This window comes from Salvelinus alpinus, chromosome 1 (assembly GCF_045679555.1).
Source record: "Salvelinus alpinus chromosome 1, SLU_Salpinus.1, whole genome shotgun sequence".
Lineage (NCBI taxonomy): Eukaryota > Metazoa > Chordata > Actinopteri > Salmoniformes > Salmonidae > Salvelinus > Salvelinus alpinus.
Genome location: NC_092086.1, coordinates 71,455,872 through 71,483,498, shown reverse-complemented (window position 1 = coordinate 71,483,498; position 27,627 = coordinate 71,455,872). Strand labels below are relative to the sequence as shown.

At 42.5% G+C, this 27,627-nt stretch overlaps 1 protein-coding gene across 2 annotated transcripts in view; it reads left to right on the top strand.

The window, feature by feature from the left end:
- The window catches only part of LOC139584664 (kin of IRRE-like protein 3), a 307,744-nt gene that overhangs the window by 262,293 nt on the left and 17,824 nt on the right, over positions 1–27,627 (top strand). For both annotated transcript variants that reach the window (XM_071416785.1, XM_071416774.1), the window contains exons 9-15: positions 2,783–2,909; positions 17,390–17,490; positions 22,546–22,744; positions 24,578–24,685; positions 25,274–25,357; positions 26,135–26,244; positions 26,923–27,012. In XM_071416785.1, the coding sequence (XP_071272886.1) occupies positions 2,783–2,909; positions 17,390–17,490; positions 22,546–22,744; positions 24,578–24,685; positions 25,274–25,357; positions 26,135–26,244; positions 26,923–27,012 (819 nt within the window). The remainder of the gene's footprint in view (positions 1–2,782; positions 2,910–17,389; positions 17,491–22,545; positions 22,745–24,577; positions 24,686–25,273; positions 25,358–26,134; positions 26,245–26,922; positions 27,013–27,627) is intronic.

Below are 27,627 nucleotides of genomic sequence, written 5' to 3'. Positions count from 1 at the left end.
TCTGTGCCTCGACACTATCATGTCTCAGAGCTCTACGGACAATTCCTTCGACCTCATGGCTTGGTTTTTGCTCTGACATGCACTGTCAACTGTGGGACCTTATATAGACAGGTGTGTGCCTTTCCAAATCATGTCCATTCAATTGAATTTACCAAAGATGGACTCCAATCAAGTTGTAGAAACATATCAAGGATGATCAATGGAAACAGGATGCACCTGAGCTCAATTTTGATTCTCATTGCAAAGGGTCTAAATAATTATGTAAATGTGATATTTAAGTTTTTTACATTTGCAAAAATGTCTAAAAAACAGTTTTTGCTATGTCATTATGGAGTGTTGTGTGTAGATTGATGAGGAAAATAACTATCAATATCAATTTTAGAATAAGGCTGTAACATAACAAAACGTGGAAAAAGTCAAGGGGTCTGAATACTTTCCTAAGGCACTGTATGTTTTTCTGTTCTGTTTCTATGCTATTCAATTTTGTATTCTATTCAATTATATCCTGTCCTATCATCGACTGTTTTATTCTAACAATTATATTCTATTTTACCGGTATTGTAACGGTGTTCCTCCTCCCCTTCATACGAAGAGGAGGAGTAGTGATTCGACCAAAATGCAGCGGGTTTTGAATACATAATGATTTATTAAATCAATCGACGAGACACGAAAACACACACTGGGAAGGATTACAAAATAACAAAAAACGAATGTAGACTGACCTACACCATGAGTACTTACATAAAACACGAAGCACGTAGGAACAGGTACAGACTATAACAAACGAACGAACAAACGCTACAGTCCCGTGTGGTACGCAGACACAGACACGGAAGACAATCACCCACAAACAAACAGTGAGAACAACCTACCTTAATATGACTCTCAATTAGAGGAAAACGCAAAACACCTGCCTCTAATTAAGAGCCATACCAGGCAACCCAAAACCAACATAGAAACAGCAAACATAGACTGCCCACCCAAAACTCACGCCCTGACCATCACACACATACAAAACAACAGAAAACAGGTCAGGAACGTGACAGGTATTCTATTCCATTGTATTCTATTCTAGCAGTTAGTGATTTCATTAGTATATTGTGCCAATGCAACTTTATTCTTCCTTCACCTAGAGGTGAATATCATGTACTATATAGGCATCAAATATGCTTTTTTTCTGTATTTAACCTTGCAAAACACTTTTGATCAAATCCAGACATCTTAAGAGATGCAAAACAGAAAATACCTATGGAAAAACTGCAAAAGATCCCAGACACTCAACACATCATACTGTACATTCCCCACACATTGGCTAACCGGGCTATCTGCATTGTGTCCCGCCACCCACCACCAGCCAACCCCTCTTTTACACTACTGATACTCTCTGTTCATCATATATGCATAGTCACTTTAACCATATCTACATGTACATACTACCTCAATCAGCCCGACTAACCGTTGCCTGTATGTAGCCTCGGTACTGTATATAGCCTCGCTACTGTTATTTTCACTTTATTTCTTTACTTACCTATTGTTCACCTAATACCTTTTTTGCACTATTGGAAAATGCAATAAATGACTTGACTCTCTGTTTCAATTGACTGTCTAAATCTGCCGATAGTTCCGAAATCCTCTCTGCTATAGTATTCCTCGTCAGGCTAATATTGGCAAAAGCTTGTCGCTTCTCGGCACATACAAGTTCAGCCGCCTTCATCATGCATCGTTTAACAAAGTCACCGTCGGAATACGGCTTCGATGCTAATGCTATTTCGCTAGCAATTAGGTAGCTGGCTTTTACCGCTGCTTCACTGACTTCTCGGCTCTGGATGAAAGTTGACTGCTGTTTCCTCAGACCCGCCAGCAATTCGTTAATCTTATCTCTTCTCAGTTGTCCTTGCAAGCCGTCATATTTTTCGCTGTGATGAGTCTCGTAGTGGCGTCGAATATTATATTCCTTCAATACCGAAACTTGTTGCAAACACACCAAGCACGAAGGTTTTCCGTGCATCTCTGTAAATAAATAGGACGTGGTCCATTTTTCTTTAAAAATTCTACACTCCTTATCTACTTTTCTCCGTTTGGATAACGACATTTTGGCTAATGAGGTATTAAGGTATTAACAACGTCGTAACAAGCAGCAGATGGCGCATTGATACCGTCTGCTGTTTTCAGTCTGTCTCAGTGATGCAGCTTGTCTTCTACTCTGATGGAAAGAGTGCGCCCCTTAGCGGATAATCCATGAATTGCAGCGAATTAAAAATATTAATTCCATGTCTTTTATGCATTTTTTCCACTTTCAAATTATCCTGCGGGCCTGATCGAACCTCCTTGGGGGCCGGTTCCGGCCCGCGGGCCGTATGTTTGACACCCCTGGGTTAGAGCCTGTAAGTTAGCATTTCACTGTAAGTACCTGTTGTTTTCAGAGCACGTGAAAAATAAACTTTGATTTGACATTCATAATGATATTGGTTGAAAATAATATATTTTAGATGGTCCACTGCTTTCAGTTTGTCATATAGGCAATTTTTTGAGTTATCATACACTTGTTATCATACACTTTTTATCATACACTTTTATACTGTTTATTAAAGCAGTGGCTCAAGTGGCTTTGCAGACTTTAAGATGCTTGCCAACACTCTCCTTTTGGTGAGAGTTAATTGTGATTGGCTTATATGAGGATTGAATGGTACTCGGCTGCAGCCGTGGGTTCAGAGACAAGTGTTTTATCACCAGCCTGACCTTTGACCTTTAACCCAACCTGACCTTTCGTGACCGTCCACAGGTGCTTAGCAATGACAACATCCTGACGCTCAAGGCGGTGAGGCAGGATGATGCTGGGAAGTACGTATGCCGGGCGGTGGTCCCCCGAGTTGGAGCTGGAGAAAAGGAAGTGTCCCTCACTGTGAATGGTAAGTGCACTTCACATCAGGATGAATGCCAAATTCATTTCCAAGCTGGATCCCACTGGGCAAAGACATCAGTTCAACGTCTAGTTTTAATTTACATTCGGTTCAGTTGTCAACTAACATGAATTCAACATGAAATCAACAAAAAAATTCACCATGTCATTGGATTTAGGTTAAAAGTTGGGTGAAGAAAAAGTAAATTGCCTTCAATAATTGGCCTTTTAAAAATCCAATCAGTTTTCCACATTGATTTAACCTCATCGCAAAATATTTTGGGTTGAAATTACGTGGAAACGACATTCATTCAACTAGTTTTTGCCCAGTGGAATGTAGAAGCTGTTCCAAGCTCAGGGACATGTTTCAGCCTAGCTGGACTCTGGGACAACAAAGTAAAAGCAGAGACATATTTACAATAGTGGTGTCAATATCAGGGGGTCATAATGTAGTTTGCTTTTAACTGGGAGAAGAAAAGCATGGATTTGATTACAGCTAGGACTAACTTACTAAGTAAAAATGAACTGTAACTGTTTAGAGGTCATCTGTCATATCAAGATAGCTGTCAATCATCATTGACACCTGATACTATCATAATATCGCTCAACCCTACTCCTACTTTAGATGCACTCCCCTACATATTTATTTGAACACTGAAGCTAAAACGTTTAATTTGATTCTATACTCAATCATTTTGTATATGAAATAAAATGTTTTATATAAGGTGAAAGTACAGAATGTCACCTTGTATTTGAGGGTATTTTCATACATATCTCTTTTACTGTTTAGAAATGAATGCACTTTATCTATCTAGTCCCCCCATGTGAAGGTGTCAAGTATGGACAAATTCACTTATAGTGTATTACATTTATTCAAAACTTTAGTATTTGGTCCCATATTCCTCACACACAATGACCACATCAAGCTTCTGACTCAACAAACTTGTTGGATGAATTTGCAGTTTTGGTTGTGTTTCGGATTATGTTGTGTCCAAGAGAAATGAATGGTAAATAATGTATTGTGTCAATTTGGAGTCACTTTTATTGTAAATAAGAATAGAATATGTTTCTGAACACTTCTACATTAATATGGGGATGCTACAATGATTACGGATAATCATGAGTGAGAAAATTACAGATGCACAAGGATCATGCCACCAAAATATCATGTCACCATTACATAGGGGAGATAACCATTATTTGGGTGGTATGATCTTTGTTCCTCTGTAACTTTCTTACTCATCAGTATTCACAATTAACTCATTATTATCGATAAACATGGTAGCATTCACATTCATCTAAAAGTGTTCAGAAATATATTTTATTTCGAATAAAAGTGACTCCAAAATTACACAATACATTATACATCATTCAGTTCATATTGGGCATATTAAATCTGAAACACAACTAAAACAAACTGCAAATGCATCCAACAAGTTTGTAGAGCCATACGCTTGATGTGGTCATTGCATGCTAGGAATATGGAGCTAAATACTAAACCTTTGATTACTTTACACTTTAATAAACTATAGGTGAATTTGTCCAAATACTTCTTCAAATGGGGGAACTAGATAAATAAAGTGCATTCATTTTTAAACAGTAAAACAGATATGTATGAAAATACCCTAAAGTAAAAGGTGACATTCTGTACTGTCGCCTCATATGAAACATTTGATCTTAAAATCCCCAGCTACAATAAATGCCGCCTCAGGATATGGGATTTCCAGTTTGCATAAAGTCCAGTGTAGTTCTTTGAGGGCCGTCGTGGTATCTGCTTGAGAGGGAATATACACGGCTGTGACTATAACCGGAGAGAATTCTCTTAGGAGGTAATACCGTTGGCATTTAATTGTGAGGTATTCCAGGTCGGGTGAACAAAAGGACTTGAGTTTCTGTATGTTATCACAATCACACCATGAGTAGGTAATCATGAAACATACACCCTCGCCTTTCTTCTTCCCGGAGGGAGAAACAGAGTATGTTACAATCCCTGATGTCTCTCTGGAAGGAGATCCTCGCCCTGAGCTCCTCTACTTCATTATCCAGAGACTGAACATTAGAGAGTAATATATTCGGAAGCAGTGGATGGTGCGCACGCCTCCTGAGTCAGACTATAAGTCCACTCCAAATACCTCTTCTCTGCAAGTGGTGTTTTGGAGCAGCCTCTGGAATAAGCTAAATTGCCCTGGGAGGTACGAACAAAGGATCCAATTCGGGAAAGTTGTATTCCTGGTTGTAATGCTGGTGAGTTACCGCCGTTCTGATATCCAAAAGTTCCTACCGGCTGTATGTAATAACACAAAAAAAATCTGGAGATAATAATGTAAGAAATAATACACAATAAAACAAAATACTGCAAAGTCGTTTAGGAGCTAGAAGCAGAGCTGACATGTGACTCACCATCTGGATTAGGTCTTATGCAGCAAAATTTGAAATTGTGTTTTTACATTAGATAAAAGTAGAGACACAGAGCTACATAATGGTATATAATACACTGCATTTGAGGATCAAAGACAAAGTAAATCTGCTTTGAAATTTGATCAACGTGTAAACTCACTTTTGAGAAAATCGCCTTTAAGTGTTTTGCTATCTAGTGAAGAGCTCTTCTTCGTCTACACCCATTCAGCATCGTCCACACCCTCACCTTAACCCCACCCATCTTGTTTCACTCTCGAAGCGCACACTTGACGCTCTGGCCGATGATTTTTTAAACTCTGGATAGCATGAAAACAGCCAAACCAGCTCTGCTGGCTATAATTTCATTATGCTTTTTTGCAGACGTTTACTGACACTGGCCATATTCAATAGGTTTTGTACACACGTCACGTAACGTTAGTTAACGAGCCAGCCAGCCAATGTTAGCTAGTTAAACAACGAACAGTGCCAACAATGCCGCATTGCTGGGAGCTAACCAACCAACCGGCTCTGGGAAACGAATGATAACATCAGCTAGGGAGCCAGCCAGCTAACGTTAGCTAGCTAGCTAACAATACACTTTAGCTTGAAATTGAACCACTTTCTGTCAAAATTAGAAAATGTGTAATATCTAAAAATGTAGCTAGCTGATGCTAGACTATCTTACCTGTATACATCATTGTGCATGGACGCGTCTCCCTGTCAGGAATACCATGCCACGGTTGCCCTTAGTTTGAAGATGTAATCTGGAGACAGGTGTTCCCTCCATCTCTTTAGCTATCATACTTTAATTCCACTGATTTCAAAGCTTGATCCTCCAGAAAGTGGAGAGCCACATTTATGCAGCTCCACTACACAATACCCTTTAAAAAAAGTTAGACAGGATTACCAACACAGACTGATGAAATTCTTTGGCAGACCAATTCGTACTCCTCCCTTGGCATGTCCAGCCCACTCATTATCTCAGCCAATCATAGCTAGTGCAAATGTTGCTCACGTTTTCTGTGTGTTAACCAACAAGGCTCATAATTTAACAATTGTATTCGTATTTACAGATAGCTTACAAGTTTGTTATTAAGGCACATGAAAATTCACATTTCTGCCAAAGTACGCATTTTGATGAATACAATTGTATTTTACATTTCAAACGGCTCTCCTGTGAAGTCGTGACTTGCGACATATGCCTACTTTCCTGAATCAGGTCACATATCTGTTGGTGCCATCTTTCTATCTATTTGGAGAATGAAGCTAAAATGTGTAAATTTGCACCTATACTCCAGCATTTTGGATTTAACCTCTAGAGGATCGGTGTCCCCCTGCGGGCACTAATGTGAATAGCATGAGGTTGTAAGTAACAAGAACATTTCCCAGGAAATCTTGTTAATCTAATTGCACTGTCCAATTTACAGTAGCTATTACAGTGAAATAATACCATGCAATGGTTTGAGGAGAGTGCACAGTTATGAACTTGAAAATGTATTAATAAACCAATTAGGCACATTTGGGCAGACTTGATACAACATTTTGAACAGAAATGCAATGGTTCATTAAATCAGTCTAAAACTTTACACATACACTGCTGCCATTTATTGGCCAAAATCTAAATTACGCCTGAGCTGGAATAATACAGTGTGGGCTTTCTCTTGCATTTCAAAGATGATTGAAAAAATATATATGTTTTTTTCTTTGCATTATCTTTAACCAGATCTAATGTGTGATATTCTCCTACATTCATTTCACATTTCCATAAACTTCAAAGTGTTTCCTTTTAAATGGTATCAAGAATATGCATATCCTTGCTTCAGGTCCTGAGCTACAGGCAGTTAGATTTGGGTATGTCATTTTAAGCGAAAATTGGAAAAAAGTGTCTGATCCTTAAGCAAATTTAATGGAAAATGCTACCTAAGTTCTACCAACACATTGACTGTAGTACTCGTGCCAGTTAAACATTGGACAACTGCCACTTAGCTTTTCGAAATGCCTGCAAGGCCCTCCCCCGCCCTCCTTTCAGCAAATCTGATCACGACTCAATTTTGCTCCTCCCTTCCTATAGGCAGAAACTCAATCAGAAAGTACCCGTGCTAAGGTCTATTCAACGCTGGTCTGACCAATCAAAATAAAATAAAATCCAACTTTATTTGTCACATGCATGAAATGCTTACTTACAAGCCCTTAACCAACAGTGCAGTTCAAGAAGAGTTAAGAAAATATTTACAGAATAGACTAAAGTAAAACATAATAAGAAAAAGTAACACAATCAGAATAACAATAAAGGGGTTACAGGTACCGAGTCAGTGTGCGGAGGTACATGTTAAAGGCAATTTGTACATGTAGGTAGGGGTGAAGTGACTATGCATAGATAATAAACAGCAAGTAGCAGCAGTGTACGGAAGGAAGGAAGGAAGGAAGGAAGGAAGGAAGGAAGGAAGGAAGGAAGGAAGGAAGGAAGGAAGGAAGGAAGGAAGGAAGGAAGGAAGGAAGGAAGGAAGGAAGGAAGGAAGGAAGGAAGGAAGGAAGGAAGGAAGGAAGGGGGTCAATGTAAATGGTCTGGTGTCAATTTGATTAATTGTTCACCAGTCTTATGGCTTGGGGGTAGAAGCTGTTGAGGAGCCTTTTGGTCCTAGACTTAGCGCTCCTGTACTGCTTGCCATGCGGTAGCAGAGAAAACAGTCTATACCTTGAGTGACTGGAGTTTCTGACAATTTTATGGGCTTTCCTCTGACACCACCTATTATATAGGTCCTGGATAGCAGGAAGCTTGGCCCCTGTGATGTACTGGGCCGATCGCACTACCCTCTGTATATCAAATCAAATCAAATTTTATTGGTCACATACACATGGTGAGCAGATGTTAATGCGAGTGTAGCGAAATGCTTGTGCTTCTAGTTCCGACCATGCAGTAATATCTAACAAGTAATCTAACAATTTCACAACTACTGCCTTATACACACAAGTGTAAAGGAATGAATAAGAATATGTACATAACAATATATGGATGAGCGATGGCCGAACGGCATAGGCAAGATGCAGTAGATGGTATAGAGTACAGTATATACATATGAGATGAGTAATGTAGGGTATGTAAACATTATATAAAGTGGCATTGTTTAAAGTGACTAGTGATACATTTATTACATCCAATTTTTTATTATTAAAGTGGCTAGAGATTTGAGTCAGTATGTTGGCGGCAGCCACTCAATGTTAGTTATGGCTGTTTAACAGTCTGATGGCCTTGAGAGAGAAGCTGTTTTTCAGTCTCTCGGTCCCAACTTTGATGCACCTGTATTGACCTCGCCTTCTGGATGATAATGGGGTGAACAGGCAGTGGCTCGGGTGGTTGTTTTCCTTGATGATCTTTTTGGCCTTCCTGTGACACCGGGTGGTGTAGGTGTCCTGTAGGGCAGATAGTTGCCCCCCGGTGATGCGCTGTGCAGACCTCACTACCCTCTGGAGAGCCTTACAGTTGTGGGTGGAGCAGTTGCCGTACCAGGCGGTGATACAGCCCGACAGGATGCTCTCGGTTCTGCATCTGTAAAAGTGTGTGAGTGTTTTTGGTGACAAGCCACATTTGTTCAGCCTCCTGAGGTTGAAGAGGTGCTGTTGCGCCTTCTTCACCACGCTGTCTGTGTGGGGGGACCATTTCAGTTTGTCCGTGATATGTACGCCGAGGAACTTAAAACTCTCCACCTTCTCCACTACTGTCCCGTCGATGTGGATAGGGGAGTGCTGTTTCCTGAAGTCCATGATCATCTCCTATGTTTTGTTGACGTTGAGTGTGAGGTTATTTTCCTGACACCACACTCCGAGGGCCCTCCCCTCCTCCGTGTAGGCCGTCACGTCGTTGTTGGTAATCAAGCCTACCACTGTAGTGTAGGCTTGAAAAGTTTTGGTGGTTCCAAACATCTTCCATTTAAGAATGATGGAGGCCACTGTGTTCTTGGGAACCTTTTTTTAATAAATGTTTTATTTCACCTTTATTTAACCAGGTAGGCCAGTTGAGAACTGCGACTTGGCCAAGATAAAGCAAAGCAGTGCGAAACAAACAACAACAGAGTTACACATGAAATAAACAAACGTACAGTCAATAACACAATAGAAAAAAAGTCTATATACAGTGTGTGCAAACGGCGTGAGAAGGTAAGGCAATGGGGACCTTCAATGCTGCAGAATTTTGTTGGTACCCTTATCCAGATCTGTGCCTCGACACAATCATGTGTCGGAGCTCTACGAACACTTCCTTCGACCTCTTGGCTAGGTTTTTTCTCTGACATGCACTGTCAACTGTGGAACCTTATACAAGTGCCTTTCCACTACAGGTGGACTCTAATTTAATCCATTATAGAATAAGACTGTAAGGTAACAAAATGTGGAAAAAGGCAAAAGGTCTGAATACTTTTCGAAGGCACTGTATGTCTGTTATCTGAAAGGGAAAAAACAGTCATTGTCAATTAGCGTTTGATAATATAATCAGCATAATTGACAATTGTCACGTTCTGACCATAGTTCTTTTGTGTTTTCTTTGTTTTAGTGTTGGTCAGGACGTGAGCTGAGTGGGCATTCTATGTTGTGTGTCTAGTTTTCACGTTTCTGTGTTTGGCCTAATATGGTTCTCAATCAGAGGCAGGTGTTAGTCATTGTCTCTGATTGGGAACCATATTTAGGTAGCCTGTTTTGTGTTGGGTTTTGTGGGTGGTTGTCTTCATGTCTTCGTGTGTCTGCACCAGACAGAACTGTTTCGGTTTTTCACATTTTGTTGTTTTGTATTTTGTAGTGTTCACGTTTATTGGCTTTAATTAAACATGATGAACACTAACCACGCTGCGCTTTGGTCCGATCCTTCGTCCACAGAAGAAAGCCGTTACAGAACCACCCACCACAATAGGACCAAGCAGCGTAGTAACGGGCAGCAGCGGCCGAAAACACAGGACTCCCGGACTTGGGAGGAAATACTGGACGGCAAGGGACCATGGGAACAGGCTGGTGAGTATCGCCGCCCCAAAGCTGAGCTGGAGGCAGCGAAAGCGGAGAGGCGGTGGTATGAGGAGGCTGCACGTAAGCGCGGCTGGAAGCCAGGGAGGCAGGCCCAAAATGTATTGGGGGGGGGGGGCACACGGGGAGTGGTGTTAAGCCAGGTAGGAGACCTGAACCAACTCCCCGTGCTTACCGTGGAGAGCGTCGTACCGGGCAGGCACCGTGTTATGCGGTGGAGCGCACGGTGTCCCCGGTGCGTGTGCATAGCCCGGTGCGGTACATTCCAGCACATCGTATCGGCCGGGCTAGAGTGGGCATCGAGCCAGGTGCCATGAAGCCGGCTCAGCGCATCTGGTCTCCAGTGCGTCTCCTCGGGCCGGTGTACATGGCACCAGCCCTACGCATGGTGTCCCCGGATCGCCAGCACAGCCCAGTGCGGGCTATTCCACCTCGCCGCACTGGCCTGGCTACGGGGAGCGTTCAGCCAAGTAGGGTTGGGCAGGCTCGGTGCTCGAGACCTGTAGTGCGTCTCCACGGTCCGGTCTATCCGGTGCCTTCTCCACGCACCAGTCCGCCTGTGGCAGCCCCTCGCACCAGCCCAGTACCACCAGTGCCAACACCACGCACCAGGCTTCCTGTGCGTCTCCAGAGCCCTGTGGGTCCTGTTCCTCCTCCCCGCACTCGCCGTGTGGTGCGTGTCCCCAGTCCGGTACCACCAGTTCCGGCACCACGCACCAAGCCTCCTGTGCGTCTCCAGAGGCCAGAGTCTTCAGTCTGCCCAGCGCCGCCTGAGCTGCCCGTCTGCCCAGCGCCGTCTGAGCTGCCCGTTTGCCCAGCGCCGCCTGAGCTGCCCGTCTGCCCAGCGCCGCCTGAGCTGCCCGTTTGCCCAGCGCCGCCTGAGCTGCCCGTTTGCCCAGCGCCGCCTGAGCCGCCCGTTTGCCCAGCGCCGCCTGAGCCGCCCGTCTGCCCAGCGCCGTCTGAGCCGCCCGTCTGTCCAGCGCCGTCTGAGCCGCCCGTCTGTCCTGAGCCGCTAGAGCCGTCCGTCAGTCAGGAGCCGCCAGAGCCGCCCGCCAGTCAGGAGCCGCCAGAGCCGCCCGCCAGTCAGGAGCCGCCAGAGCCGCCCGCCAGTCAGGAGCCGCCAGAGCCGCCCGCCAGTCAGGAGCCGCCAGAGCCGCCCGCCAGTCAGGAGCCGCCAGAGCCGCCCGCCAGTCAGGAGCCGCCAGAGCCGCCCGCCAGTCAGGAGCCGCCAGAGCCGCCCGCCAGTCAGGAGCTGCCAGAGCTGCCCTTCAGTCCGGAGCTACCCTTCAGTCCGGAGCTGCCCTTCAGTCCTGAGCTGTCCTTCAGTCCTGAGCTACCTCTCAGTCCTGAGCTACCTCTCAGTCATGAGCTACCTCTCAGTCATGAGCTACCTCTCAGTCCGGAGCTGCCCCTCAGTCCGGAGCTGCCCCTCAGTCCGGAGCTGCCCCTCAGTCCTGAGCTGCCCCTCAGTCCGGAGCTGCCCCTCAGTCCGGAGCTGCCCCTCAGTCCTGAGCTGCCCCTCAGTCCGGAGCTGCCCCTCAGTCCGGAGCTGCCCCTCAGTCCGGAGGAGTTTCTTCAGTCCAGAGGCGTCTTTCAGTCCAGAAGCGTCTTTCAGTCCAGAAGTGTCCCTCAGTCCTGTGGGACCATTTATTAGGGTTCCCAGGCCAGGGTCGGCGGCGAGGGTCACCGCTCAAAGGACGTCACTGAAGCGGACAAAGACTATGGTGGAGTGGGGTCCACGTCCAGCGCCAGAGCCGCCACCGCGGACAGATGCCCACCCAGACCCTCCCCTATAGGTTCAGGTTTTTGCGGCCGGAGTCCGCACCTTGGGGGGGGGGGGTACTGTCACGTTCTGACCATAGTTATTTTGTGTTTTCTTTGTTTTAGTGTTGGTCAGGACGTGAGCTGAGTGGACATTCTATGTGGTGTGTCTAGTTTTCCCGTTTCTGTGTTTGGCCTGATATGGTTCTCAATCAGAGGCAGGTGTTAGTCATTGTCTCTGATTGGGAACCATATTTAGGTAGCCTGTTTTGTGTTGGGTTTTGTGGGTGGTTGTCTTCATGTCTTCATGTGTCTGCACCAGACAGAACTGTTTCGGTTTTTCACATTTTGTTGTTTTGTATTTTGTAGTGTTCACGTTTATTGGCTTTAATTAAACATGATGAACACTAACCACGCTGCGCTTTGGTCCGATCCTTCGTCCACAGAAGAAAGACGTTACAACAATGACCTCACCTTGACTGGAATGAGCATGTTTCACCAGAAATAAACAACAACACAGGATACATGTCATTAAAGGTGAAGAAAGTGACTAACGGACTAAACTCCCAGTCTTACCTCAGCAATGCTACAGCTGGCCAAGGCGAAATTAAAAGTTATTGCAACCTTTAACTAATCAATAAATAGATATAGTAAACAAAGACAGTTGTTTAATACGCCTGAAGACCGTGCGAGTCAGGCAATCGATGGCGAACTCTATCAACTAACTCCACCGTACAAGCACAAATTCTGAAGCCGGGATGTCATCATAGAATTCATGGCACAAGAATAGCAGGGGTGTAGGTATTCACAAAATGGCTGACCTTAAATTTGACTTTTTTCCCCCTCTCCTTTGCCAAAGAGGCCCTCTTATTGTCTGCTCTCATTGCAGGTTTAACCAGTCAATGAGAAAGACTTCTGGAGGCATGTAGACAAACTGTTTTGATGTAATACAGTTCTGCTGTAGCAATGCAATAAGAGAGAGAGGTTTGGCGTGTATGAATTTCTCCTTCCTTATGAAGGAGGCTTATTCTCTCCTTGAAGCTTGAGTCAGGAAGTCCATTATTTGACGAACTGGAAAGGTTTAGCATTTGGCCAAAGGGTTTTCACGCTAAACCCCAATATCACCATCATTTCTGAGAGGAGGCTGATTGGACAGGTTAATTAAGACTGATATTGTAAAGTAAAACAATGGTGAAACAGAGCATATCAGTTTAGATTCCAGGCTAGTGAATCTTCAAATTCAATCACAAACAAGTAACACCCTTTCTCCTCTTCTCTTCTTTCATTTTTGCATTTACTTTTGAGTCATTTAGCAGACACTCTTATCCAAAGTGATTTACAGTTTCATCTTAAGATAGCTGGGTGAGACAACCACATATTACAGTCATAGTAAGTACATTTTTCCTCAATTAAGAACTTGCCAGTGCTAGTATGAAAAGACAAGTGTGATTCTTTTTTTCTCCTCCTCCCATCCCCTCCCCTCCTCCATTAAATACATCCACCCTGTCTACCTCCTCCGGTAGATCAGGAGAGCTGCTCCAAGGCTGGTGCTGGGAGATAGTCATCTAATAATAGCACTCATTTGCACTTCTCCGTCCCTTGTCAGATCTCTCGGACTCCCCACTCCCTGTGTGAATACGTTTGGCTGTATAGAGTGGCCCATTTTGCACTGGAAAGTCCCTCCCTCAGAAAAAAGTTTTTTGTTCCTCTCCATATTTTTTACTACTACTACTACTACTGTAATAATATTAATAGTACATTTAATTTGTATAGCGCTTTTCATTACAGAGTTATCTCAAAGCTAAAAAGAAAAGGTATACATATAAATAACATACATTTAAATCAAAGCAGATAAAATAGCAATAGTTGTAACGTCCTGACCAGAGTTCTTATGTGTTTTGCTTGTTTAGTGTTGGTCAGGACGTGAGCTGGGTGGGAATTCTATGTTGTGTGTCTAGTTTGTCTGTTTCTGTGTCCAGCCCAATATGGTTCTCAATCAGAGGCAGCTGTCAATCGTTGTCCCTGATTGAGAATCATATATAGGAGGCTTGTTTTGTGTTGGGATTTTGTGGGTGATTGTTTCCTGTCTCTGTGTTTTGTCTGCACCAGATAGGGCTGTCTCGGTTTTCACATTTGTTATGTTGTTATTTGTATTAGTGTTACCGTTTATTCATCTATTAAACATGTTGAACACTAGCCGCGCTGCATTTTGGTCCTCTCCTTTATCCCAGGAAGAAAGCCGTGACAATAGTGGGCTAAGTGTTAAATACATTTTAGATTTGGGCTAGGACTATGAAAAAGATAGTCTGTGGAAGAAGGTTTTAAGGCCCGTTTTAAAAGTTCTGAGTGTTGGACCAGCTCTCAGATGGTCAGGGAAAGCATTCCATAGGCAAGGGGCAAGGGAGCAGAAGGCTGTGTCCCGCATAGTTCGGAGACATGTCTTGCGGACTTGAAGCAGTAGAGAGTAGCTGGAGAGGAGAGTGCGAGTGCGAGAGCTCGTGATTGAGATGAGGTTGCTGATGTGGGTGGGGCTCAATCCATTCAAGTCTTTAAATACAAGCATGAGAATTTTGAAGTCAATGCTTTAGTGATGTGATCTGACTTCTTGGTCCTGGTCATCCTAGAGAAGATGAAGGCGTAGATGAGTTTCTCTGCATCTAGCGGGGAGAGTGATGGTATGAACCGGGCAAAGTTTTTAAGGTGGAAAAATTTGGTTTCACATATTGGTTTTATGTGGGCATCGAAGGACTTCAAAGGACAGGATCAAACTTGACACCTACGTTGAAGATGACAGAGGACAGGGGGATGGCCTGGCCGTTGATTGTAGGGCAGATGTTTCCAGCACTAGTGACCTATTTGGGTGTCCCAATAAGCACAGCCTCAGTCTTGCTACTGTTCAACTGGAGGAAGTTTTCTTTCATCAATGCCCTGATGTCCTCTAGGCAGCTGCTGAGTTTTCCTAGGGCAAAGATTGTTTCCAGTTTGGTGTTAATGTAGACCTGGGTATCGTCAGCATAGCAGTGGAAGTTGATGTTATAATCTCTGAGGATTTGTCCGAGAGGGAGTATGTAAATTAAAAACAGGCTAGGCACCAGCGCTGACCCCTGTTGGACACCACATGTGACGGCAGACTCCTTCGATCTGGACTCTACAATAGTAATGTATTGCTTCCTTTTGGAGAGGTAGGAGGAGAACCAGTTCAGAGCTATTCCAGAGACAGCAGTGTGCTCTCTGAGATACCACAGGAGGATACTGTGGTCTATGGTGTCAAAAGCAGCACTGAGATCTAAGAGGAGGAGGATGCTAGGAGATCCAGAATCAGAACAGCCATCAATCAGTAGGTCATTGGCAACTTTAACCAGAGCTGTTTCGGGTGCTGTGCAAGGGCCAGAAGCCAGACTGGAAAACCTTGTACAACTGGTTAGATGATAGATGTGATTGAAGATGGTTTGCAACCACCTTCTCAAGTGCTTTTGATAGGAAGGGGAGGTTGGAGATGGACCTGTAGTTTAATAGGATGCCCTGGTCAAGGTTGGGTTTCTTCAGTAAGGGGGTGACTGCAGCTCTTTTGAAGAGCGATGGTAGCTCTCCCATCAGCACGGAATTGTTGATCAGTTTGGTGCCAAACATAAGCAGGCTAGATTAGCAGGTTTTGAGTAGGGATGTAGGTATAGGGTCAAGGGAGCAAGTGGGGGCCTTTATTTTACAGATGATTGACTCCCCAACAGCAGATGTGACTTCTGTAAAGTTGCTGAAGGGAGGGGCAGTCTGCGTTGGGGTTTCAGGAGGTGGGGTGCAGGCAATCTTAGAGGCTTTGTTGTTTGTCCTGATGGTGTCAATCTTTGTCTTGACAAAATCTGAGTAGCTATTGCACTGCTCAAATGAGGCTGCAATAGAGCATGGGTTTGCAAGGTTGAAAAGGCAGTTGATGGTAGAGAACAGGGTTCTGGGGTTACCTTTGTTATTATCAATCATGGCAGAGTAGAAAGCTAATCGTGCTGCTTTTAAGCAGAACCTGGTAGTCTTTATAGGCCAATCGGTGGACAGTGAGGCCCTCCTTCCTCCAAAGCCGCTCAAACTTACGGGCATGAGTGTTCATTCTGCGCAGTGAACCAAGGAGACGACCTCTGGAATGTAAATTCTTTTCAGGGTATTACTCAGCGTGCTGTTATACAGATTGACCATGTCATCGAGGACCAGTTCATTGTAGTCAGATGTGTTCCTGAAAGAGGGATGGGTTAAGTTTCTTCAGGTTGAGGAATTTAATGGTCCTCTTTGGGCAGTGGAGAGGAGTTGGAGCGGTCAGAGGCAGTGTGACAACCTTGTGGTCAGAGAAGCGTAGCTCAATGACACCCAAGTCAGAGGCAGGGACATCGGCAGTGATAATGAGGTCCGAGGATTTGGGCTGGAACATGTACATGTTGCACAAGGTTTAGACAGGGGAAAGAGACAGTTCTGTTGTTTTAGAGTGTACAACATTCTGCAGGAATGCAGTTGCAAGAATAGCAGTCATTTTAGGAATGCAATGGTAACTGTAATTGGTAGCTGTGGTGGACAAATAAAAGAGTATGTGGACTAGGCTGTCATTATATTATTATGATACTACTTCTGCTAAAAAGCATTACGAACTACAATAATCACCTGAAGAAAATGATTGTTACTTCAAAAGAAGCCAGGTATTATTTCCTCCTCCCTTTTTTAAAAACTTCTATTGATGTCTGTTTTGCTTCTGTAAACAGTGACACAGAATTCAGGCCCCTCGGTTTTGTTGAGTGAAATGCTGCTGCAGTTGAACGGAAAGAAAAAAGAGTATGTTTGTTATTCTCATAGTCAGCAGTTCTGGAAATTAGCAAGAGCTCCTTGAGTGGGGAGTCTATCATCGTCACCATGTGTCAGTCAAAGGTCACACATTTCAAAGGTTTCCTTTCACAGGCGCAGGAGAAGAAATAGAACGAACGCACAGGACGGCAAACTGGAATATGACTTAATTTTCTCTAGCCCTTAATCTAACCCTTCCTCTGTCCTCTGCTGTCCACCCCCCTCCCTCCAACCCTTCATACATTTCTTTGTCTCTTTCTTTGCCTTTTAGCAATAAAAAACAACCAGTTTTTCATCATGGCGGGGATCTCACCTTAAAAAAAAAAATTGTATCATCATGAATAATTGCTCATCTCCATTTTACTGTAAACTCAAATCTATTATAATGCCTGTGCCCTTCGCCGTCCCCCGCCGCGGCGCCGTTAAAGTGTGCCTTCTGATAGGCCAGTGATATATGTGAGTGTTTTATTGGAGTGATTGACTGGTTTTCCCTTGGCTGTGCTGTAGGTCCTCCCACTATCTCCAGCACCCAGACCCAGCAAGCCCTCTATGGGGAGAAGGGGCAGATCAAGTGTTTCATCCGCAGCACTCCTCCTCCCGACCGCATTGTGAGTCACTCATCCCTCCTTTCTAAAAACATTTATTTTAAAGACTGAGTTTGGGCTGTCTGTGTTCCAACCTATGAGGGGCCTTATTGGTTGAATCATAGTGAAGACATGACACAGCGTAGACCGTGTTCACGCCTAAAATTATTTCCTGAAGTTATATACCTGAAGTTATATACACTGCGAAATACCGTGCCTTCAGAAAGTATTCACACCCCTTGAATGTTTACACATTTTGTTGTGTCACAGAGTGGGATTAAAATGGATTTGTCTTTTTTAATGGAATTAATAGAAAATAAAACACTAGTATACAGTATCTTGATTCGATAAGTATCCAACCTCCTGAGTCAATACCTTTGATTCAACATAGAATCACCATTATCAGAAATTACAGCTGTGAGTCTATCTGGGTAAGAGCTTTGCACACCTGGATTATAAAATATGTGCCCAGTATTGTTTAAAAAAATCTTCAAGCTCTGTCAAGTTGGTTGTTGATCATTGCTACACAGCAATTTTCAAGTCTTGCCATAGATTTTCAAGCCAATTTAAGTCAAAACTGTAAATTAGGCCAATCAGGAACATCCAATGTCATCCTGGAAGCAACTCCAGTGTATATTTGGACTGTTTTAGGTAATTGTCCTGCTGAAGGGGAATTTGTCTCCCAGTATCTGTAGGAAGGCAGACTGAACCAACTTTTCCTCTACGATTTGTCCTGTCCTTAGCTCTATACCATTTATTTTTATCCAGGCTGTATCACATCTGCCCGTGATTGGGAGTCCCATAGGGCGGCGCACAATTGGCCCAGCGTCGTCCGGGTTTAGCCGGGGTAGGCCATCATTGTAAATAATAATTTTTTCTTAACTGTCTTGCCTAGTTAAATAAAGGTTAAATAGAAATACAAATAAAAAATAAAATAAAAAACTCTCTAGTCCTTGCCGATGACAAGCATACCTATAACATGATGCAGCCACCACCATGCTTGAAAATACGAAGTATAGTGGTACTCAGTGATGTGTTGTCTTGGATTTGCCCCAAACACAACCTTTTGTATTCAGCACATAGTGTATTTCTTTGCCACATTTTCTGTACTATTACATTAGTGCCTTATTGCAAACCGGATGCATGTTTTGGAATATTTTTATTCTGTACAGGCTTCCTTCTTTCCACTCTGTAATTTACAGTGTGTTAGTATTGTGGCGTAACTACAATGTTTTTGATCCATCCACAGTTAGCACCTATCACAACCACTCTGTAAATGTTTTAAAATCACCATTGGACTCATGGTGAAATCCCTGGGCGAGTTAGGAACGGCATCTATATATTTGTATTGACTGGGTGTATTGATAAACCATCCAAACTGTAATTAATTACTGCACCGTGCTTTAAGGGATTTTCAATATCAGTTTTGTTTAGTTTTTTTTACCCATCTACCAATAGGTGCCTATCTTTGTGAACCATTGGAAAACCTCTCTGGTCTTTGTACTTGAATCTGTGCTTGAAATGTGTGGGGTACAGAGATGCGGTAGTCATTTAAAAATCATGTTAAAAAAATGTATTACACACAGAGTGAGTCCATTCAACTTATTGTGTGACTTGTTAAGCACATTTTTACTCCTGAACTTATTTAGGCTTGCCACAACAAAAGGGTTGAATACCTCTTCACTCTAAAGATTTCAGCTTTCATTTTGTATTAATTTATAAACATTTCTAAAAACATAATTCCACTTTGACATAAATTCAGGCTGTAAATTCAGGCTGTAACACAACAAAATGTGGGAAAAGTCAAGGGGTGTGAATACTTTCTGAAGGCACTGTAAGTTAAAAAGTAGTTTAACTTTGAAATATAAGCTACAAAGACAAAACTAATTGGCTACAGTGCATGGTGTGTAATGCATTTTGACATCAGTGTCTTCTTAAAGGGATCGTCCAAATTACACATTTACTTATTGGCTTCCTTAGCATTCCACAGCATGGATTGTTCTCTTACCTTGTAGACTGCTTACAAAGTAAGGAAACCAATATGGCATTTTGTAATTTGGGGTAACTATCCCTGTAAGGTAGTGCAAACCAAGTGAATGAGCTTGACCTAGCGAGATAGGAAAGTAGGTCATGTGAGGACAACCCTGGGGAATTTACGTAGACTAATCAAGAATATCCTATCCTAAGGTAAACAAGAGGGCGTAGTGGTCCATAGAGAAATAACTCATAGATATGTATGCTAGCAATGGAATACATCAAGGGAAGTGAAGGCAAGTGAATTGAAAATTAGCAGTCATTCATCCTCATTTAGATAACAGCAGAATACCAAGCCGTTCCACAGCGTAAATGGGGGGATTCATCCCAACCCTGACCTATACTAATACGTTTCCTGTTGTGAGTGAAAGTTCAATCTAAATATGCTCTCTGTGCCATGTGGCTCTATGTCACCATGTCACACCAGAAGAGGTTTAATGGCCCCAATTGAAGCAATCAGAGGAGTGATTGGTTTGATCCTGGTTGCGTCCCAAATGGCAATCTATTCCCTATGCAGTGCACTACTTTAGACCAGGGCACATTGTCACAACTAGAGAAATATATAGACTTAAAAAATGCTGGGTCAATAATGACCCAATTCTGTAACCCAGTGCTGGATCACTATAGTACATACTGGGTTATTTTGACCCAGCACTGTTGGGTTAGGTGAATGACCCAACATGTTAAGTTACTTGATTTACCCATACATTTGGTTTCTTTGTCCCAACAGTGGTAATTGTTTTACTATTTTGCTGGGTTATTGTTATTCATGTATTTTTGACCTAACAGTGGGTCATTTCTTAGTTTCTTGCTGGGTAATTTTTTTTAACCTTCTCTATTACAGAATCTGCAAATTTTCTAAAAGTACAAACAATAACAATGTTAAAACATTACTACACAGTCTATGAAATTGTGGAAGTGACATATGGCCAATCATGACAAATTGTAGACAAATTGTCCCCCCCCAAAAATTCAGCTATTAATTTCAGCTACAAAATGAATCCATGCGAAGATAAACAATAAATAATGAACACACAAATAAACAAAAACTTTGAAAGTACAATCCATAATTTGAAAATCACAGCAGCCCTACCAGTTAAAGCTGAGGAATGGGGCTGAAAAAAAGTAACCACTTTTAGTAACCAACCTCTACCAGCAGTGGTGTAGTACTGACCTAGAGCCTACCCATTCCTGATGGTGAATGCCAGGGAGTAGAAGTGATTGTCCTCAAGAGTCAGAACAAAGGGTTCGGCTGTCATGTTCTTTTTGTCGCCTGGCAGAATATTCAGCCATATTGGTTCCAACCTGGGGATTAGAGAATATGACTCTAAAATGTTAAACAATAATCAAGACACACATGACACTAAGTTGGCTAGCTAGCTAGCTAGCTACCTGACATAAAACGATACACCACACAATAGGCCTACACAATTTGACCATATACACAGATTATCTACCTATTATTGATGCTTCATTATTTTTAATTTTTTTGTGTTTTTAAGCTCAAATTTGATCTGATAATTATTTTTGATAGATCTAAAAGATTACTATTATTATTTTTTGCACCATATCCCTGGATCTCTGTGAATGCTTTTTGCCATTTGGCTTTTGGTAACTTCGAATGTGGACTGCATGCATCTGAAACAACGCCGCATCAGACTTGGGCAGTGCCTATATTCAAATGGTAAGGAAATCACTACAGTCCTCATGGTGAAATCCCTGAGCGGTTTCCTTTCTCTCCGGCAACTGAGTTTGTAGTGACTGGGTGTATTGATCGCAAAGATTGATATTGATTGGTACCAATCTTTGCGAGGCATTGGAAAACCTCCCTGGTCTTTGTGGTTGAATCTATGTTTGAAATGTACTGCTTGACTGAGGGACCTTACATATAATTGTATGTGTGGGGTACAGAGATGTGGTAGTCAATCAAAAATCATGCTAAACACTAAACACGGAGTCCATGCAACTTAGTAGGTGACTTGTTAAGCACATTTTTACTCCTGAACTTATTTAGGCTTGTCATAACAAAGGGGTTGAATACTTATTGACTCAAGACATTTCAGCTTTTCATTTTTCATTAATTAACTTTGATAGTATTGGGTATTGTGTTTAGGCCAGTGACCACAAAATCTCAATTTAATACATTTTAAATTCAGACCGCAACACAACAAAATGTGGGAAAGTATGAGGTGTGAATACGTTCGAAGGCACTGTATTTCTACATTTTATCTCCTTAAATTCTGATTTTAAATATAATGCTAACCTTAACCCTAACCACACTGCTAACCTTATGCCTAACCCTAGCCTTAAATACATTTATTTTTAGTATAGACAATTTCGATAGCTAAGTAGCTAGCTAGCTAATGCTCGACCTAGCATGCATGGGGTTAATAGCTAACATAATTATGATTGCTAGGTCTATTTGACCTGAATGGATAATTAGTAACCTTACTCACAGTTTTCCATCAGCCACAACGCCTTAGCCATTTGTCAGTCGAAAAGTAATTCCACTCAGCGTCAGCTGCACTGGTAGACTTGCTACAGTTGCAACAGTCCTAATTCACAAGCTTATAAAATATATATTTGATCTTCTGGATTTGGTGGGAGTATTAACCCACTGACTGGGTCATATCTCAATAACTAAACATCAATAAACCAGCATTAACAACCCAACCATGCTCTTTTTAACAACACAACTTAGTGACTGGAAACCGGTAAATGGGTCATCCAAACAACCCAGCATTTTGTAAAGTGTAGGGAATAGGGTGTCATTAGGACATAACCCGTGACATTGCATTGCAGATAGAAGTTGACAGTCATTAAACCCAACTCAAAGGCTCATTATACTTTTTTATCTTTAATACGTTTTGTTGGTTGGTTTCTGTCAGGTGCTGGTGTGTTGTGAATGTGCGTGTGTGCGTGCGTGCGTCGATGCCTGTGTGTGTGTGTGTGTGTGTGTGTGTGGTGCGTGTATATATGGCTGTGTTACGGTGTGCTTGTGTCCCCATCTGTAACGTATAATTCTCACAGTTTTTTCTGCCATAGGCCTGGTCGTGGAAGGAGACAGTCTTGGAGTCAGGGACGTCTGGCCGATACACCGTGGAGACGGTGAGCACCGAGGAGGGGGTCATCTCCACCCTCACCATGAGTAACATCGTCCCTGCTGACTTCCAGACCATCTACAACTGCACTGCCTGGAACAGCTTTGGGTCTGACACAGAGATCATTACACTGAAGGAACAAGGTACACAACCTCCCTTTGTACCACTTCAATCAATTCCTCATTCAATCAATGGCAGATGTGTATAAAGATGCCAGCTTTCATGCACTTACAATACATGCCTTGTTTGCCATGTTATAGCTTTCTCTGTGTTGTTCTAAAGTCTAACCACACTGTGTTTTCTCAGAATGTTTACGCAGTGCACACGTGTGTTTTTGTATCAAACGGTGTGGTCTGTGTTGGTACATGTATGTGGGTGAGAGAGTATGTGTTTGAGACCGAGATTTGGGATCTGAGAGAAAGTGGGTAAATTAAAGAGAGAGACAGAGAAGCAGAGAGTTTGTGTTTTGTGGAAGTGCGGTTATGCCTGGGAGAGTAAGGATATTGCCGTGATCACTTCAAGCATGAGGGCAATGACTTCGTGATAAGCCTTTTACTTGGGTAAATGTCAACAATTCTGCAACGGCATCCAATTTGTAATCTAATTTACGACGCCTCAATTGGTTAAAGCTTCACATATGATTTCTTTGAAATATTTATTCTAAATGAGATGATGTTCTCATTTATATCCCCTTTCTATTAGGTCTCTTCCTTCTAAAGTACTAAACGATCTGTTTTCAAAGGGATCGTGGAAATTGCAATTCTGTAACAATTCATTTCAATGGAGGATCTTACTAGAGGCAACCTTGCTCTTAAAGTGAATTAATTAACTAGACCTCGACTAGCCACAGGCTTATACACTGATCTTTAAGACAACTCCGTTCAACCAATCAGCCCCTGAAGCCTATGAACTTATTCACAACATTTAGAACATCACTTGTTATAAAGTGGTAAACCTCTCAGCCATTTGAAGTAAATGTGCATAATGGGTGTCAAGTGTCAGTGCTGTAAATGGTACTGTAAAAGGTTTTCAAAGTTTGCCATTCGCGAGTTGCGTTCGCCTTTTTGCATTAGGAACACATTAGGAACACTTTCCTCATATGGAGTTGCACTGTCTTTTGTCCTCAGAACAGCCTCAATTCGTCGGGGCATGGACTACAAGGTATTGAAAAGCGTTCCATAGTGATGCTAGACCATGTTGACTCCAGTGCTTCCCGCAGTTGTGTCAAGTTGGCTGGATGTCCTTTGGGTGGTGGACCATTCTTAATACACAAGGGAAACTGTTGAGAGTGAAAAACCCAGCAGCACTGCAGTTCTTGACACACTGAAACCGATGCACATGGCACCTCTTACCATACTCCGTTCAAAGGCACTTCAATCTTTTGTCTTGCCCATTCACCTTCTAAACGGCACACATACACAATCCATGTCTGAATTGTCTTAAGGCTTAAAAATCCTTCTTTAACCTGTCTCTCCTTCATCTACACTGATTGATGTGGATTTAACAGGTGACACCAATAAGTGATCATAGCTTTCACCTGGATTCACCTGGTCAGTTTATGTCAGTTGTTCCTAACTCCGGTCCTCATATACCCCACCAGTACACCTTTTGATTGTAGCCCTGAAGATGTGCACCTGATTAAACGTGTCAACTAATCATCAGGCCATCAATAAATTGAATCAGGTATGTTTGTCCGGGGCTACAACAAAACTGTGTGCTGTTGGGTGTACTCAAGGACTCGATTTGGGAACCACTGGTGTTTGACATGGAAAGAGCAGTTTCTAATGTTTTGTACACTCAGTGTATACGACATGATGTAAGACTACTGTGGTTCAAAACAATGTGTCTTCCTTGATTTTCTTTCTTGCATTAACTGTATGACTGAACCACCCTGTACGGTGTCCATATCAGCCTCAGTCTCATCAGGACTTCTAGCATGGACACCGAACCAATGTCTTTCCTCCATGTCTTCTCAGAGTCCCTCCGATTGGCTGTAATCATAGGAGTGGCTGTGGGGGCCTTCCTTGCCCTCATTGTTCTCATGGGCACATTGGGTGCCTTCTGCTGTGCCCGCTTCCAGAGGAGTAAGTGCATTTTAAAACCCTATGCTTTCTGGGACAGCCAAAGAGTTCATTAAAACACCCTTGGTTTCACAGTAAAAGGGTTCAGTAGACGCTCTTGGTTTCACAGTCAAACATTTTTTTCTATGCATATCAATATGCTATGTTGTGCTTAATATGAGTCCCATTGGAATGTTAAGCTTCATGGTTTTAGGATATCAGCTGAACTATAAGAAATCTTTTGAGATTACACATTTGATGGTACATAAAGCTGAAACTATGGTACTTCTATTTCCCTCCCTTTTTATCAAATCTATTGCAAAAGTGCCCATTTACGGACCTAAAAAGCTGAGCATTATCTGCAGCCAGACTCTAACATAATATTTCTTGCTTGAAGCCGTCTGGTGCCCTAAAGCAATATCCTTATCTGATTTAAAGCCCATCCTATACAGTGGGGTGTCAAGATACAGCACACAGATATCTGATCAATGTAGACTGTTGTTGTTTACAACAGAAGACATTCAGTGTGGAGATACAGCCCACAGATATCCGGTCAATGTTATCTGCTGTTAACCATGTTGCTGTTGTTGTTGTTGTTGTTGTTTACCCCAGAAGACGTTCACCTCGTCATGTCCTCCCTACCCGTCTCCATCGCCTCTTGCCAGAGAGACCTTGCAGGCAAAATGAAAACCGAGAGTAAGTCACCTTTGTATATAGGTCCCTCCAGGATACTGCAATTCCCTGCATATTATGCGAGGGTTTGCTAATTTGACCAATCACTGCATCTTTTCCTCATAAATCAGTCAAATCATTGCAATATTATCACATAAAACTGACCCATCACCGCAGTACAAATAGAAGACTCGCAATTTCAACCAATCACTGCAGATTTACCGCATATGGTTCAATCAAGCCACAAGTCAACAAACTTGTTCCCTCAACAGCACATTTACGCAACAAATTTGACAATCATTGCGTATTGCCATGCAAAATGTCAGAACTAAAATGTCCACAAACATCACACAAAACCCCAGCTTAATCCTGGAGGGGCTGGTATATATGATTGTATATGATTTTACAATGTCAGTGGCTGTCGATAAAGCAATTATGTTTATTTCACTAGTACCATGCATACGTGCTACATACGTAAATATCCATGTGATTAATGTCCATGAACGACAGCAATCACTGCTGTCTGGTTACAGAATAAGGAGCCTGCCAACATAAGGATAGGATTGTACAGTATATGATTATCACCAATTTCAGTGACACTCTAGTATACAGTCAGTGCCCTATATAAGGTCTATAACACATAAATAAGCAGCACGACACCTTTATAATCTAAACATTCATAAATGCTTCAAGCTCCCATCAAGATATCTGAGCAGCTTTTGAGGCCGCACAAAGGTGGTATGATCTAGTGCCAGTTGACTTATGTCAGTGGTGCCCATCAGTTTCCCTGTCTCTCTCCAGATCTCAAAGGAGTGGTTTTGGCAAAAAACGACATCCGGGTGGAGATTGTTCACAAGGATCACAACGCAGCTCGGGAAACAGAGGAGCATACAGCCATCAAGCAGATAATGGTAAATAGAACGCTACTCTACCTCATCTCTCCTCTCTGCATGTAATATGCAAGTCCATCGATACACACTCTATGTAGTAGATCAGAATCAATTGAAAATGTTCTAATTGACAGTTCATTGAAGAGCATTTTCCATTCTACAGTACATCTACAAGTATAGGATCTTAATTTGAGCCAGTTTCCTAAAAACAGCAGGAAAATATTCCTGCAGCAACAGGAAATGTGAGTTATTATGTGGATTATAATGAATGGATATCTTTTTTAGGGGTTGATACATTTTTCATAAGGGAAAATCTAATGGAAATTAAACTTTAGCAGCCTTTTTAAACCTCAAATACACTACACTTTTTAAACGTCTCCTGCAACAGGGTGATCAAATTAAGATCATACATCTGTATCTATCTAACAGGCTTTCTGCAAACACACGAACCCAAAGAGCTCAAATAGACATGGCATTTTACTCAGGGATATAGTGTTGAAAAGGAAAAGTGGGTAAACCCTGTAATCTCTCCCAGATGGACAACCATGCTTACTTCGTGTAAATAGGCACTTAAATGCTATTAACTAAATAAAAAGGTGCGTAAACATTGTTGCATGTGTTTACCCCCCACTACATCCCTAATACTACATGCATATCAAACGGTCTGTGTGTGACATGTCTGCTCCCTTGACGTCTCAGATTGAACGAGGGGAGTTCCAGGCGCAGGAGTCTGTGCTGAAGCAGCTGGAGGTCCTACAAGAGGAAGAGAAGGAGTTCCAGCACATTAAGGTGGGCACAGAAACAGGCATAAAGGAGGCGGTCGATATAACATTAGTCCTAAAATGTACAGCAAATAAGGTGGGCACAGAGCCAGGTATACAGGGGGCAGTGATACAACATTAGTAGAAATGTCCTAAAATGTGCACCATACTGTAGTTCAAGGAGGAACGTGTATTCTATTCAGTTAGTACTCCTATTCTGTTTGTTATTTTTCACAAAGAATGACTCTTGGTTTTTCTGCTCAGATTTAAGGAATGTTAGATATTTTCTTTCATGTCATTTGACAATTGCACTGGTTCCAATCAAAGTGCCAATGCCGTTTAGCAAACTCTAGGCGTGTACATTTGTTGAATGACATAAAAATAAAGCTCTTTGGTCACACACCAGTGGTGGGTTTGGCATGGAAAGAAGGAAGCATATGCAGAAAAGTACCTCATACCTACTGTAAAATATGGTGGTGGATATTTGATGTTATTTGGGCTATTTTGCTTCCACTGGTCCTGGGGCCTTGTTAAGATCAACAGCATCATGAACTTTACCAAGTAGCAGGATATTTTTGCCAAAAACCTGGTTGCCTTTGCCAGGAGGCTGAAACTTGGCCACAAGTGGATCTTCCAGCAAGAC